Source organism: Camelus bactrianus, chromosome 2 (genome assembly GCF_048773025.1).
Source record: "Camelus bactrianus isolate YW-2024 breed Bactrian camel chromosome 2, ASM4877302v1, whole genome shotgun sequence".
In the NCBI taxonomy this organism is placed as follows: domain Eukaryota; kingdom Metazoa; phylum Chordata; class Mammalia; order Artiodactyla; family Camelidae; genus Camelus; species Camelus bactrianus.
Window position 1 is genome coordinate 21,548,291 of NC_133540.1, and position 17,353 is coordinate 21,565,643.

Sequence of the window (17,353 nt, forward strand, 5' to 3'; positions counted from 1 at the left end):
TACCATTATTTTTTTTAAGTAGCTAGAAATATTCTTTCTTTGAATTGTCTTAAAGCTTGAATTACTTGGATTATTAATTTACAAAACTAACGTTTCAATATCTAATATGTTAAATCTCTCATTTACATGTTGTTTTTAAATTAGGAAAAACCTCGAGGGAATTTAGAATTCTAAGAGATGAAGTATTTTCAAGTAAAAAATAGAGTCATTAGGTTATTTCTAATTCATTTTTATGTGGGTATTTTTGAGGACTAAAATTCACATCCTCTAAGGTAATGTTAAGGCAAATATAAGGAAGTGTTATTTCATCCAGCAGTTAGTGGACTTAATGGAACTCAATATCTAAATCTGTTCAGAGGCTGAAATTACACATGGTTGATAAAAAGAGAACTTAGCCAAATTCAAAGATAGAAAATTGTAAATTTTTTAAAAGACAGTTTTATGGGGGTAAATATCTAAAATTTTAGGTTGATATTTACAATCAACAGTAGACCTGAAAAAGTGGTCTCTTTAACAGAAAGAAGGCGAGATTGAGTGTACCCAGTATGAAAATGTTCATCTCACAACCTAAGGTGGTCTCTGAATGTGTATGGACTAGATTGTCGCAGAATGTCCCAAATCCTTGCAGCTGCTACTTCACTCTTCTTCTTTATAGCGAGGTATTCAGTCGCTCCCTCACCCCAATTTAAAATCTTTTCTTTTTATTGACAGAAGGGTGATATTCAACTCCATCACATACCTTCTTAGAGCTGTGTGAGCAACCCCCAACACAGAACTGCCTTTTTGCTTCAAGGATTGAGTTCCCACATTTTTCCTACAACGGGGACCTATCTTTTATGTTAATCTTGGATCCTCCTGTTCTCCAAATGGAAGACAGCAATAAAAAGTGAGGCAATAAGGCTGATAAATGGTGATGCGGGGCAAGATACCTCAAGAAAAGATTAAAATTTGTTTTTGATAGTATGTTAATGAACTCAGGTCTGGTTGCTTGCTGCTCAAAAATCAGTAGTCAAAAGAGGCAGATATTGGTAGAAAGGAAAGTTGCTTTTAATCAGAATGCCGGCAATTTAGGGAGAAGGTGGACTCATGTCCCCAGAAACCATCTCTGAAGATTCTGCTCAGCCATAGAAGTTTTACAGGGAAAAGGGGAAGTGATCTCAGTTGATCACTGAGATGGGGGGGCAGAGTCACCACTGTCCCTCATTGTGTGCAGGCTTGTTGACTTCTTGTGATCTGTCCTTAGATATTATTTTGTCCGCAAGGTTTGTCTTCATGATGACTGAAGGGGAAGCTAGGGAAGAGATCTGATTATCTATGAATTACTTATTCTTAAGTTCTTCTTTAGGCAAGTCACTGAGTAATCAAAAGATTTAAAAAGGTGTACTTAAGCCAGAGATGAGTAGATCATGAGGGCATTTGGTTTAAAAGTTAGTTTGGGAGTTTGAGATTTGCAAATGTTACCCATTATATATAAAAATAGATTTTAAAAAAGTTTCTGCTGTATAGCACAGGGAACTATGTTCACTGCCTTGTAGTAACATTAAATGGAAAAGAAAATGAAAATGAATATATGTATGTATATGCATGACTGGGACATTGCGCTGTACGCCAGAAATCAACACATTGTAACTGACTGTACTTCAGTTTTTTTAAAAGTTAATTACACATGTAGCTGTGCTAAAATGATAAGGCAAAGGTGGTTTCCAAACAGCTGCTTACAGAAGACGATCTGAGAATAGACAGAGGCTGTAAAACAGAGCAGGTAGAGGGAGTAAAACTGGAAGTCAACCACCAAGTCAGTGAAAATACACAGTTTTAAATTAGTAGATTTCATCAGATTGCTTGCTAAAATGTTACTTAAGTTGGGGGAAAACTTTCACCTGTAAAGCCATCTAGGAAAGAATTTTCTGTTTTAGTCCTCTTAAATCAGTTCATTTAATTAGTCATAAAAACATTCCTTTTTTATTTCTCTTTGGGTTACATGTTATTAACTTATGTTTTGTCTTTAATTTGTCCTTTCCCTCCACGTTTCCAAAATTTACTGCCATGACTTTCACCTTAATTCTTAGATCCTTTTACTCTCTGCTAGGATTGTGGTCATTATTATCTTCTCTTATTCAATTCTAATAGTGTTAATCATGCCTTTACTCCTTGTTCTTTGCCAAAATTCCCAGAGTTCCCTTTTAATTAGTTTTTTTGAATAAATCATGTTTTACCTTTATACATTATTCAATTATATCTTTATATACATATCTTTTTACTTCCCTTCTTTCATTTAGAATATTCTTATTTTCTTCAGCTAATTCTAAAATTACCTAATTAAATGTTTTATTTCCAATCTATTGTTTATATATTTTTATAAAGGTAGAAAAATTCCCTAAAAATACAGCCTTACTTGGATTCCACATTTGTACTCATGATTAGCAATATTACTTGATACTGATATTCGTATTTTAAACTTACTTTGCAGTTATTGATAGCTTAGCATTGTGTCAGAGAATCTGTATGGAATAATTTCATTAATATTTCTTGAGACTCAGTTTATATAGCCCAGCTAGTGTTCATCTTCACTAAATGTTTCATGTAGTGAATGCTAAGGTCTGAATGTTTGTGTCCACCCAGAATTCATATGTTGTAATCCCAACCCTCAAAGATGATGGTATCAGAAGGTGGGCAGTTGGGAATTGATTAGGTCATAAAGATGGAGTCCTTATGAATGGGATTTGTGCTTTTATAAACAAAAGACCCTACAGAGATCCCTTGCCCCTTCCACCACATGAGGACACAGTGAGATGGCACGGGCTATGAACCAGGAAGAAGCCCCTCACCAGATCATGAACATGCTACCATCTTGATCTTGGACTTTGCACACTCAGAAGTGTGAGAAATAAATTCCTGTGTTTATAAGCTAAGCAGTGTGTTGTATTTAATTAGCAGCCTGAATGGTGATATGAAATGATACAGAAAATATTTAGAAAGTGACTATTTACTAATAAGGTATATTTAATCACTGCTAGATGAAAAAGTTAATACTTATATCTGCTAGTTCAAGCATAGTAATAATGTTCAATTTGTATATAGTATTAATTTTGTCTGTTGGTTTATCAAGAAGTATCAAATATTTCTCATGTTGATCATGTCAGTCTTGTCTAGTAATATGGAAATAATCACTTTATAAAATTGTAAGCAATTATATATTTTTCTGTTCTTTTTTTTTTTTAGTGAAGTCAAGTTTTTAAATCATTAACTTGCTTTAACTTAACACTTTGTGCTTTAAAGTCTCTTTTAAAATCTGGTGTTAATAAAGCTACATCTGATTTTTCATTTTGTTGTTCATATATGCCTGCATTATCTGGGACTGTTCTTAAATTTCAAATTTTTTTCTTATTTTGGGGGTATGTATCTTATAATCTGCATATGACTAGATTTTCACTACTCGGTCCAATGATTTTTATTATCAGCTAGTTACTCCTTCTTCAGTTACTGTAATTAAAAACATGTTTGGTTTTACCTATACCTTGGTTTAAATTTTTTTTCTATTGGTCTTGGCTGTTTTATTCTTATTACTTTCTTGTTTTTATTTCTTCTTTTCCCTTTGTAGTTATATGTAAGGTGTTCATTTAATTTTATTTTTTTCATAGAAATATAATATTGAAGATATAGATTCTTGTAATACAACTAAACATCCTTAACATATGCATAAGCAACCAGTACTTATTCTTATTCTTAAATAATAGAAGAAACCTTAATATATTTCAAATAATATCAAACTTTTTCCTGTTTACACATTAGTGTACAATACTTAAACACTTTTTTATTTTTTTTTTTTTGCTGTTTTTGTCCTGCATTTTCACTCTTTCAAAAATTTCAACCTTAAGTTCAGGGAATATCATTATTATTGACCGTCACTATTTTAATAGATCATATGTTTAACAATTTACTTGCTCATTGTATATCGAACTTATTGATTGATTAATTTTTCTTATTCCTGAAGCAAATAGTTTTCAGTTTCAGTTTTGTTTCAATTCATTTTGTTGATAAAGTCTGTATGTTTTGGCATCTGACACAATAAGTGAGTTATATGCTTTTTTCCACTGACCATATAATATCAGAGTATATTTTATTTCCACTTAGTCTTTTAATAATATTATTTCACTTTCTTTTGGTGTCTATTATTGCTGTTGAGAAAATTGCCGCTGTTTTCATAGCAATTCCTCTCCCATTTTAAGATCTTCCTTTTGGCTGTATGTCTGGTTGTACCATGTCAATATATTTGGATATTGATTTTTTTTTCCACTTGAGTTCCATTGTCCTTTCTAAATCTGAGAGTTTCTTTTATTTCATAAATTGTATACTAAAGAATAATGATAATATTATAAACAATAATGATAACATTATTCTTTATTACATTGTAGAAAGTTCTCATTCATTTTGACTTAAATATCAACTTTTCTCTTTTCTTTGTAGTAGCTCCCTCTGGAATTTATCATTTCTACTGTTAGAAAGGATTCCTACTTTTTTATGGAAAATAAACTTAATTTTTTATATACTTTTTTGTACATATATTTATTTATTTTTTGTATAATATATAGTAAGTATAATGTATAAACAAAATCTTATATATTTAAATACATTTGAGTCTCTCATTAGTGGTAGTTGTTCTATGAAGTCACCAGAAACACTAAATTTCCGAATCCTGCACCACTGTTTCCAGAGGAAATGTACAGTTAGCTTCTTATTGGCTTCTGGGCACAAGATTTTCAACTCATCAGCATATATCTTGGCCTCATGAGTGTTATGAGTTCTGTATTGATCAGTTGATCAGCTGATCAATACATAACTTGGTTTCATGAGTGCTTCTGTTCAGAAACACTTTATTTAATATGCACAGTTAATTAATTAACATTGAACTAAACAGTATTGACTCATGCCTGAATGAAGCTTACCATCAGGACACCACAGCCTTCCTGCACAAACATTTCAACCCAAGGCTCAGGTGCCATTTTGAACAGCAAAATTGTCAACAAAAGCAGCGCACTAAATATACCATGAGAAGACACTTGTTCACGGTACGAGGGTTGAAACAAGAAGGCACCTTGTTCACTCTTAGCTGGGAGCACGTCACATGATATACTTTTCACCACTTTGCACATGTCCCTGAATGACTGTAAAATCATGATGATTATTGGTTTTGCGGGTCTAAATAAATTTAAGAAAGTAGCTGCATTTTAAATACAGAATCAACAATGAGAATCAACTGTAATCAACTACTCCACAGGAAAATCGGGAAGACTAACACTAGCTCCATGCAAACAAAATGATCTCGCAATTACAATGTACAGCCAAGATAGCCAGATGCAGAGAGTGAATACTGTATATTTCCATTTCTGTAATATTCCAAATCAGGCAATGCTGATTTATGATGACTGAAATTTACATAATGATTACCTTTGGCAAGGTAATAACTAGAAGGAATAATAAAGCATAATTATTATTATTTTAATAACCAGACCATATGGAGAACCCATTCGGAATGAGGTCTAATTTTCTAACTTATAAAAATGTGCTAGATTCTTGTCTGAGGAATATCCACAATCAGGATTGTATCATAATATTTTAATATTTTATCCTTGTATAATGTCTTTTACATTCTCCTGGTATTTCATAGTCATTACAGGCACTTCAAAAAACAATATAATTTATGTGATTTTTATCATTGCATAAATATTTCAATATTGATATTCTCTATTAATTTCAAAATTTACATCATTGTCTGAAGACAGAAGTTATATGAATAATAAATGATGTTAGCTTTTCTCACTTTCGAATATCTAGTAGGTAATATATATTCAGCCAGTGTCGGTTTCTAGTTTGAACACTGAATTTACAGGCCAGCCTGATTATTCCTGAAAGAATTTCTAATTTTAACCTATTAGCTAAAAAGTCTTGATAATCTTAAAAGGAATGCTTGTAATTTGCTGGCCTTTGTTGCAGCTGAAATCAAAGTAAAATTAAACTGGTCAAAGTTAACCTGTCTCAAAGACAGACGCATAAGAGGTGAAGTATACAGGAAAATTTGTTCTTACAGTAGACACTGGGCCATGGACTGGGTACCCATGAAAACCCGGAAACCCTGGAGACCTAGAATTTTCTAGTAGACAGCTGCTCATCCTTTACTCAAGGCTGTACTGTTGAATCCAATATTAGAAATTGAGCCACTATACAAGTTATGCACGGTATATTTGTAACCCTGGAAGTACCAGAGCTTTCTAATAGAACCACTTTTCATTCTTTTATTTGTGGTACCAAACACATCTCATAATGCACAAATAAATGTATGCAGAATGGATAGGTGGGTGGATTGGATGAATTTATATATGAAGTTGTTAAGAACTCTTAGAATAAGAAGCCCTGATTTTGAGCATGTTAGCAGTCTTGTGGTTCTGGGCAGGAACTGATATTAGAGGGACTGACAGCTGCTTCAATTTCAAACCAATATTAATGCAAAAAAAACCTTCCATAAATATCAGAAATGGTTAGGTTCCAGTGTGTCAGAAATTTTGATAGTAAACAGCACTTCCATATGGCAGGTGATGCTGTAAATGTTTTCTATGCATTAATTGATAGAATCCTTAATATAACTTTATAAGATTATTGCAGTTATTGCTCCCATTTAACAGACTATACATATCTCACAAAGCTAATTTAAGTTCATTTACTCTGAGCTGCGACGCCATGAATCCTAACATTCAATGGCCTGGATACTGGAGCCAGACTGCCCCAGGGGCAAATCCTGCACTGCCCCTGGGTCTTCGTGCAACTGAGTTTTAGTCGATAGCCCAAGTTGGACAGTTTGGGAAGAGCTGGGCATAAAATAACTGGTAGCTCAAAAACGGAATGGTTTTTCATAACCATGGCCATGGCAACATGGAAACATGACAATGACGAGGTTGTTAGAGATTTTTTTTTCTCTGTCATTGACCTATGCACATATTACTTGTTTTACTACTATAGTAAAACCTATTAAGTTCCTATTATTCAGTAAATCTACTATTGTCTTAGTCTTTGTTAAGGATCAAATGAGGAAGATGTAATTCTGTTTCTGCAACTGTAACTGGGAATACCTTAACTGGCCTTGGAAGTGGGACTCTCTCTGCTCTAGACAGAATAAGCAATTCTGAGGATGATTTTTGTGTAACTGGTCATGCTGGCATTACGATGTGTTCAGGGAATCTAAATGCAGAAAACAAAATCTATTTAAATCACTTCTTTAATTGCTTATAGGCTCAAGGATCAGAATGAGAGGAGAGTTTGCAGAAAATGCAAACATTTTCCAGTTATCCAAGGAATGAAACAAGTTATCATTCACAATAAAATAGCACTGCACGAGTTACCTGGTAAAGACTATGACGCTAAAGTAAACGTTATTTAAAATTGCTTTCAAAAGGAGGAGTCATTCATACCTGAACAACTTTTTGAGACTGCACATCAACAACAAGGACTCGATCCAAAGTTGGCTGTGCTACGTAAATGAACTTGTCTTTGACATTAACAGCTGAGGCCCACACACACCTCTGGACTTCATCTCCTTGAGCTTTGGGACAAACTTCATCCTATGATTTAGGAAATAGAAAATCAAATGAGTTTCTTAAATTATAACATGGGCATGGCCATATTATAGGTAACATTGATGTTTGACACTTTACTATTTTTAGCATCAAAAGTTATATATATAAACATTTATATGTTAAATATATAAATATCTGAGTTACATGTGTTACATATTCATATTTATGTCAAATATGTAAGTATGTAAAAAGTGTTAGATCAAGTAAAACAGTATATGGTGCCTATTTAAACTCATTACATGTGCATAGAAATCAGTGTGCATTACCCTTTAAAATAAATTTTGTCAAACCTTTATTGCTTATTTCTAGTAAGTTATAGTTCTTTCACTTGTCACTATCTGTTCATAACTCAGTCACTGCAGAAAAACAGAATAAGTCCAATGTTTCTCCCCTAATCCCCCCCAATCTCACACTTCCTCACCAGACATTAGATGCCACCCTAAAGTATATTTTGAGCCTTTCAAAACCTCAGGGACTACCCCCTTAGCACATTCATGGTCTTTTCAAAAGCTGCCAAATCCACTGCACAAGACTAAAGAAGTCTTCTAATTTGTGAAGAATCAGACGCTTAGAAAAACAAGAATAAGGTAGTTATTCAGAGCTGTTATCTTATTTTTGATTTAGTATCAAAGTCAAATTTTACAAAATCTTTTAATCTACCCAAGCCCTTTTCTTTCTGCTCCTTTACCCTAGAACTGCCTTCTGGCTGAATACTGTATAGTTTGTGTTTAGATGGCCATAAATGAGGCAAAAAAAGTTCTGTTTCCTCCTTTCAACATTCAATAAGTGAATGCTGCAGGTAAACATAAGCCTTTCTGATTCGTGCTGGCAGACACATTGCAAGTCGAAGAAATGTCATTTAGCTCATTTTTGCTTCAGGTTTTTCTTTTATTCACTGGTCTATTGGTTTTGTAATTCTTTCAATTTATTTCTAGTTAGGAAAATCACTAAGAAGAGAGACTTTATGAACTATGCATAAAATATATGTGTAAAGATAAACATTTATATAATGATAAAAGTATGATACACACTGATTCCAATGTATTACTTGTTTCATAATGTAGGACTGATTGCTAGTTATCATGTCTAATTCACTGTTTTGTGTATCCAGTTAGTAATTCCTTTTTTTTAAATTGACACATAGTTGATTTACAATGTTGTGTTAATTTCTGGTGTATAGCACAGTAATTCATTTATACACACACACACACTCTTTTTCATATTCTTTTTCATTGTAGGACATTAAAGGTCCAGTTAGTAACACTTAAGCTAAATTAGAATACTCTCTTCTCCAATTCAAACAAAAACATTTATTTTCCAGGAGAGATGTCATCCACCATCTGCATTTAATACTCATGAAACAAAATCAACAAAATTTTCATTATCAACATCACCTAAGCATTTCTTTTCATTAAAAGCTACTATTGACAGCAGATAAACCACATTTGGCATTTAATAATTAAAATGAATACCATAATAACTCTCCTCAGACAGCACAACCATCATAATTGTTTTTCTTGTTTGCATAACATTTGGAAAATAACATAAAAACCAGAGCACTTTGGAATGAGAAGCTCAGTACGTGGTCTGCTGTTTTTTTCTCCAAACTTCAGGTCTAAATTCCAGAGGACCTGGAGCATCCACTCATTTTTGAGATCCAGTCCAGAAGTGACCAGGTTCACCAAAACACCAGGAACATGTAATTCTTAGAACAGCATAGTTGTTCCAGGCTTCCAGGACACAAGCAAAAAAATATAAAATCTAAACATGCAGTGTATGTTTCAGGTAATTTCAGGTAATTCCCATGTCATGGAAGGTGCAGCAATCATTCCAGGATGAGGACCAGTGGGTCATCCTGAGAGGTGTCTGTGGCATCCTTCAGAGGCAGCACAAACCCGGAGGCAGAGGTCTGTCCTCCGCACATGCCCAGAACAGAGCACGGGGTTGTACTTTGATTCATCAATTCACTGAATCATTATTGTTTACGTCCATTTTTCTGCCTAAGGATATTGAACATCTCTGACAAGGCCCTCTTTTGTGAGAATCAAATGCTGTATAAAATATGTCCTCGAGAGGCATGAAAAGGTGGTGAAAAAGTTGAGGAGGGTTGATGAATGGATCTGAAAATGGGGAAATTGTTTACAAATTCTTTGCTGTTGTGTGAAAGCTACCAACAAAACCTGCCAAATTAGCAGAAAGTTTGAGTGACCTGACAGATCATTGTTAGGCAAACAACGGCTGAAACCAGGAGTAATTTCCACCCCTTTGTTTGCTACAAAACTATTGAACAGTAAAATAAATTGTGCTGCTGGGAATTATTTCCTATTTGTATGCTGTCCCCATAAGATGGCCCTGACCAGACTCACAATCATTTTTACAAAGCCATTAAAAGTTTCCTGACAGTCACTGTGAATTTTCTTTGCTTCACTTTCTGCCATTATTTCTGATTATACTCTATTAGGTCTCATTTTACAAAAGCACTCTCCTTTTTTCAGATACACAGATTAATATTTATTTCTGAGGATAGGAATAATAGGGGAACATTTTTCACATGCATTAGGCATTCAGTAGGATGAAAGAGAAACTAAAAAAAAAATACCAGAGATGCAAAATAAGATTAAGATAATACATACTGATGAGGGAAATTGTCAGAAATTATATCAAAGGGTATCTATCATTCAATCATTTTTATAGAAATGTATGCTACCCTTTGGAGTGAAAGAATTAATAAGGTTTTAGAACTAATGAGGATGAGTCCGTAATAAAAAGACAATTCTAATGCATAATGAGAACTTATCTGTCTCCCTTCGGGTCATGTCCACATTTCATCGCATGTTTCCTGTGCATGCATTATCTCGTTCCAAAATTTTAAAGGAATAATAGATACATCACTAGCAATGATGGAAATTTTGGTTTATCAATTAAAATAGTGTTGATGCTTCCTGCCTTGCTAAACAGAAGTCATAGATCAAATAGATGAATATATATACTCATCTTCTATGGAAGTTGGTCATTTTTGTTTATTGTATTGATTACCTATAAAAATACTTGGCCCACAAATCTCCAAATTCCCATCTTTCCTTCCCCTTCTTCCTCACATTCCCCCTTGTGACATTCATGGTGAGGATGAACAGTATTTATCACAAGCACCTCCATCTCCCTTGCCTCCAAACTCAGCAAGTTTCTGTGTTTTCATTCCTTCCTCCCACTCTTCTCTCTAATCCTGATTTGTCCACTATCCTTTGCCCTCAGAAAAAATCTGTCTACATTTAATTTATAACTGAGTTCTGTCTCCAGGTGCCTTTGAACATGCACATGTCCGTGTAATTGAAGAAACAAACAGTAAAGCAACATGAATCAGATTCACCCACCTTTCCTTCCAACCACCCATCTACTTCTCCTTAGACTTTGGAGCAGCTGTTTGGAACTTTCATTCCATTTCCTGACCTTTCACTCTAAATTGTTCATACTTTATACTGGCTTTCGAGATCCTGTCTCTTCCGGAAGACATCTTGGCCTTAGAATTTCCAATTGTTCATCTTTAGTTCTTGTTGGGAAGCATTTTTTGAACACTTATTATGTGAAATAGATCATGCAAAACAACGTTTGGAAATAAAAACATGATATGAGTGAATGCTTGTTATAATTTCTGCCACAGTTGGCTGTTTCAGACATGTGATTCTTTCTGGAATGATCTATCATACTTTTAAGGCAAGGATTTACAAACAATGGCCCCAAGCCAAATTCAGCCTACTCCCTATTTTGGTATGTGGCCCAGGAACTAAGAATGTTTTTGACATTTTTTAATGGTTGAAAATAAATCAAAAGGAGAATATTATGTTGTGATATGTAAACATTATATGGGATTCAAATTTACATAACAAAAGGATTATTGGAACACAGTTACAGCCATTCATTAAATATTATCTGTCTTAATATCAAAAAAGCAAACAACTCAATTAAAAAATGGGCAGAGGATCTAAGTAGGCATTTTTCCAAAGAAGACATACAGATGGCCAACAGGCACATGAAAAGATGATCAACATCGCTAATCACCATGGAAATGCAAATTAAAACCACAATGAGACATTATATCCCACCTGCCAAAATGGCTATCATTTAAAAAAAAACACAAATATTAATTGTTGACAAGTATGTGGAAAACAGAGAACTCTCATGAAGAGTTGGAAGAATTGTAAATTGATGCAGACACTGTAGGAAACAGTATGAAGCTTCTTCAAAAAATAGCTTCTGGCCATTTTTCTGAAGAAAACAAAAATGTGCTAATTCTAAAAACATATACACCCCTACATTCATTTCATCATTATTTACAATAGCCAAGATATGGAAACAACTTAAGTGCCCAACGACAGATGAATGGACAAAGAAGATGTACTTTACATATGTCATGGAATATTACTCAACCATAAAGATGAATGAAATCTTGCCATTCGCAACAACATGGATAGTCCTACAGGGTATTATGCTAAGTGAAATAAGTCAGATAGAAAAATACAAATACTGTATGATTTCACTTATATGTAGGACCCCCAAAAACAGAACAAATGAATAAATATAACAAAATAGAAACAAAGTCACAGATACAGAGAACAAATAAGGGGTTGCTTGCCTGAGGCGAGGGGGGATGGTGGGGGAGTGCATTAAATAGTTGAAGGAGATGAAGAGATACAAACTTCCAGTTACAAAATAAATGAGTCACGGGGGTGAAATGTATAGTGCAGGGGATATAGTCAATAACAATGTAGTATCTTCGTATGATAAAAGGCAGTAAGTAGACTTATTGTGGTGGTTATTTTGTAATGTGTAGGAATACTGCATCACTATGCTGTGCACCAGGACCTAACATAGGGTTGTAGGTCAATTATCCTTCAAAAACAAATTCATAGAGAAAGAGAACAGATTTGTGGTTACTCAAGGCAAGGGGTAGGGAGAGATGGAATTAGATGAAGGTGGTCAAAAGATACAAAATTCTAGTTATATGAGAAATAAGTACAGGAGATGTAATGTACACCATGATAAATACATTTAACAAGGCTGTCTGGTGTATATGAAAGTTAAGAGAGTAAGTCCTAAGAATTATCATCACAAGGGAAAATATATTTTTTCTTTTCTTTTTTTATTTATATGAGATGACAAATGTTCACTAAACTTAATGTGGTGATCATTTCATAATGTATGTAAGTTGAATCATTATTCTGTACATCATAAACTTACACCATGTGATACGTCAATCGCATCTCACTAAAACTAGAAGGAAAAAAACATAAATTGTCTGTCTACATTCATGCTAGAATGGTAGACAAAGACCACACAGAGAGCAAAGCCAAAACTATTTTCTCTCTGGACCTTGCAGAGTATAATTTTGCTGATCTTGATTCATAGGATATAGCCCAGAGTGGGCAATATCCTGTTAATTAAATTCTATCTATAACAGCTTCTTTATCTTCTGTACCCTTAAAGGTGACTTCAGGAGAGCCAGGCCTCAGACTTTATTTTTCTGCTCTGTTTCTTTGACATTAAATTCCTTTAAGAGCTCATTCACTCTCTTTGCCTTATTATTATCATGGCTAGATGACAACCAGAAATTCATCTTTGGCTTTACCATTCACCAGACCGTCCTCCTTCCCTCTCTTTCCAGAAAAACTGTTCAATGAGCAATTTAAAATAGAGACACAATAGCGGAAACAAAAGTATTCTATACTAAAGGAAGTATTGAAAGTGATTCTAAAATTCGATATAAACTATATTTTAAAAGGTGGAATCCAAGCACACACTCATGAACACACGCAGAGATACGTCGATGATAGACACATAACTACATAGGTGCTATAGATAAATAGAAATTACTTATCCAAACCATCTAGCTAAGGTTTGGTGTAGTTTAGAGAAGTTTAAAAAACCAAGTAGCTCTGAAAATAACAGAAAGGCTATGGAGTAGTGAAATAAGAAAGAATAAAATTGACAATGATAATAGTGTAGGAACCCATCTAGAGAAGCTAAGCATAGTTGACATGTAAAACGTTTTATTTAAAAATGTTTAAAAGTAGACTTAATCTTCGGAATACCAGGCCTGGGAACATAGGGAACCAAAGCACTGAAAAGGCAGGCTAATTAAACACTGATAGGTTAGCGTTTTCTAAGATACAAAGAAAAGTTCATATATCTGATCTGCATAATTCGGATGACAAATGCATTCTGTCATCCGCATAGGTGTGAATGCAAACAAATCGGCATGCACATTACAAAGAAGACAGTGGTAAGTGTGCAACAAATAAGGTGACCCAAGACAGATACTCCCAATTTGGGTACTGAATTAAGCCGCATTGTGGGTTCCTCCAAGGATGGTATATATACATCCTAGATACAGATACGAGATATGGACATGTACTGAGCTACTGATAAATTAATGTTGAGTCAATAAAGGAGAGAGACGGTTTGATGTTTGATAAAAATCTACACTTGCAAACTTGTAAGATGGAAACCTGGTTCTCTCACTGGTTTTGGTAGTTCTCATTATGTTACTTTTCTGCTTCTCTACCAATCAGGTTCCTGAGACTGGCAGGAGAGTCCTCTCCCTTGGCAGTAATTGAGAATTGGGGACAGAAGAGGGCTTTTGCAAAAAGAAATTTTAAAAAAATCTTTCTCAAAATATATAACTGTAATCTTCATTGTTCTCCAGCAAATGGCCTCTTCCCCAGCTAGTGTTCTCATCAAAATTTCATAAAACACATGGATTTTCCATAGTGAATAAAGAGCACATCACATATTTTATTAATCAAATTCTTATTAATCTACACTCGGCAGCCATATTTCCAACACCTAGATGACTCATCCTTAATTACCATGGGTCTTATTAATTTTCTCCTTGTCGGAATTTTCATAGCATTTATATTTGGTGCCACGTAATTGGGCCTTTAATCATGTACTACTGTTCTCACCTAAAATGCTAGACTTTGTTCTTCCGACAGTTCTACACCTTCAAACACACTGGCGAAAGTGCAGTGTTTCTTCACTAAATACACGTTTAGGTGTCACGTGTCATAGCACAGATAAAAGGGGAGAATCAAAAAGTGGGTAGTTCTCAATCATGACGCTAAACTCTAGAATGTCATGTCATTTAGAATCACTGAGAAACAGAATTCTAGAGCAGCCTTCAAAATGTGGTGCGTGGATGGCTGCTACTTGGAATATCATTTGTCACCAAGCTTAGAAATAGAATAGAAATTGAAAATAATTGTCAAAATTGAAAAAAACTGTTACTAGGCCACTGCATGTGCCACCGTCCCCTGTTGCTTCTTCTGGCAAAGATCAAGGGTTGTCTTCCATTCAGCGATGGGCTTACTCTGGCCCTACGTGACAACTTTCCTCTTCTATTTTAACTTGACCAACCCTATGACCATTTGAGTTTGGATCCCTGACTTGACATGAATAAACCAGTCCTAGATCAGTCAGGAGAAAGCTTTCATACCATAAGCAAAATAAAATGTGTAGCTAAGATTCTGTCATCACCACCATTAAAAATAAAAACATTGAGATTTTCTTTAAAAAAAAAACCCACTATTTAAAAAAATCATGCTACATTTAGCTCTTAGATAGCCTATTTTTGATCATTAGTCTATCAATGCATTGTCTGAATGTAATACTTTTGGTATACGAGATGCCTTAACTTCTGAAGCACGGGATCCACTTAATTTGTTATTCAATATTTCTTTCTCAATTAACTGGATATTAAATATGGTAGTCCAGTAAAAACAACACTTAAAATATTTGATAACAATTTAATATTGCTATCATATCCATGAGCATAATCAGTGGACCTGTCTCCTTGAATAGGGTTTAGATCAGCTTGGTCTAAACTTGCCTGGAGGGTTTCATGGGATGGAAGCTACCTAATGATTAAAAAAAAAAAAAATAGATTGAACAAAAGCCAAGGTGATTGTTTCCCACATATGGTTTAAGAAGCACTGATTTTTAGCTTTCTTTTCTTTTCTAGCTTTCTCTCTCTCTTTGAAATAGCTTTTATTTTTTAAATCCAAAACTCTTATAATCTGAGTCTATTTAGATAAATAGAAAAGTGAATAATGAAATATTTGAAAAGATAGTGTCCACTTTATCAAACACAATAGAATGTAAATAATTCTCAATGAGGGTTTGTTCAGTTTATCATGAATGAAGGAAATGAAACAATGAAACAATGTACTGGACTGGAATGTGTAGGTTGGGAATCCCAGTTTATTTTTATAATCATGTGGAAACATATATATTCAAGGTTGAGCTATTTTGTATACACTAGGTATAATGTATTCTTTTAAATCTTGCAAAGCAAGATTTAAAAAAAGCACTCCATCTTATAATAATAACATATTAAATAATTTGGTATCAATGGCTATCTCCCTTACTGGTCCATTTTTTTTAAAAGGCAATGAGGTTAAAGTACTTTTATTGATTTTTAATTGAGATCAGTGCTTCTAATCCAGTGATACAGCTGCTTTTTCCTACAATTAGATATATTCAATTTATCTAATTCTAGTTTCCATTTAATTTATTAAAATGTCATAAACTGTCTAGTTCATATTAGTCAAAACATAAGTAGTCATGGTAATTTAGGGCCTGATTTGCCTCAATCTGCATATCATAGAAAACTGTCAGGTAGCATGATACTGATTCCAGGATATCAAAGTACAAAGATTATATTGTAGAAATTTTCATCCTTCCTTTTAACATAAGGAGAATGTCTTTAATTTCTTCAAGTATTATCATAAAAATTGAGTTGATAACATTACACTATCATAAACCGAGGGCTGGTTTCTTTTCAAAAATAATGTACTAAAGAGAGTTTAAAAAAAAAAAAAAGCAGGCAGAGTTAAAAAAATAATAATAAACAGGCTTTGAGATCAACCAGACTTAAATGTAATCCAGTTTTACTACTTACATTAGCTGTGTAAATACTCCTTTTAAGTTTTGTTTACCCCACTGGTATAATAATATTACCTTTCATGTTGTATTATTATGTCGGTTAAATGTAATCATGTTTGAAAAGGTCAAATGATCAATAAATGCCACTTGGTATTTTCATGTAGAAAATTCTCCATGAGCTAACATTTCACAAAAACTGTAATAGTCTACACATTCTTCACACAAACGTTTTCCTCAATTTCCCAAAATGTTTTGGAGAGTTTGCTGTGGATAGTTAAGAATTTCAGTGAGTTATTTTAAACATACAGTGATGGTTGCATATGTGGTTAGAATTTTTTTCCTTTTTATCATTTGTCAGTTCTGTGACACTAGGCTAATTATTCGACTTTTCTCATTTCCTTCTCCAGAAATTGAGAGTATTAAATTAGGACTTTTCCATTGTTTTCATAAAAGAAAAATAATTCAAAGCTGTCTGAATTAATTCGACTCTGCTTAAACAGAAAATGTTTTACCGATTTATAAAAATATAGTGTTAGGTCCACCCACATTGTTGCAAATGGCAAGATTTCATTCATCTTTATGGCTGAGTAATACTCCATTATATATAGAGATACCACATCTTCTCTATCCAGTCATCTATTGATGGACACTTGGGTTGCTTTCAGATCTTGGCAATTGTAAATAATGCTACAACGAAGATAGACGTGCATATATATATTTGAATTAGTGTTTTTGTGTTCTTTGGATATACACTCAGCATTGGTAGTTCATATGGTAGTTCTATTTTT

The 17,353-nt window shown here is 33.7% G+C and overlaps 1 protein-coding gene across 1 annotated transcript in view; it reads right to left on the bottom strand.

Annotated features, from left to right (window-relative positions):
* Nucleotides 1-17,353, bottom strand: part of FSTL5 (follistatin like 5) — a 667,318-nt gene that overhangs the window by 64,581 nt on the left and 585,384 nt on the right. Inside the window, exon 13 of the mRNA XM_074376817.1 lies at nt 7,464-7,613. Coding sequence (XP_074232918.1) covers nt 7,464-7,613 — 150 coding nt within the window. The remainder of the gene's footprint in view (nt 1-7,463; nt 7,614-17,353) is intronic.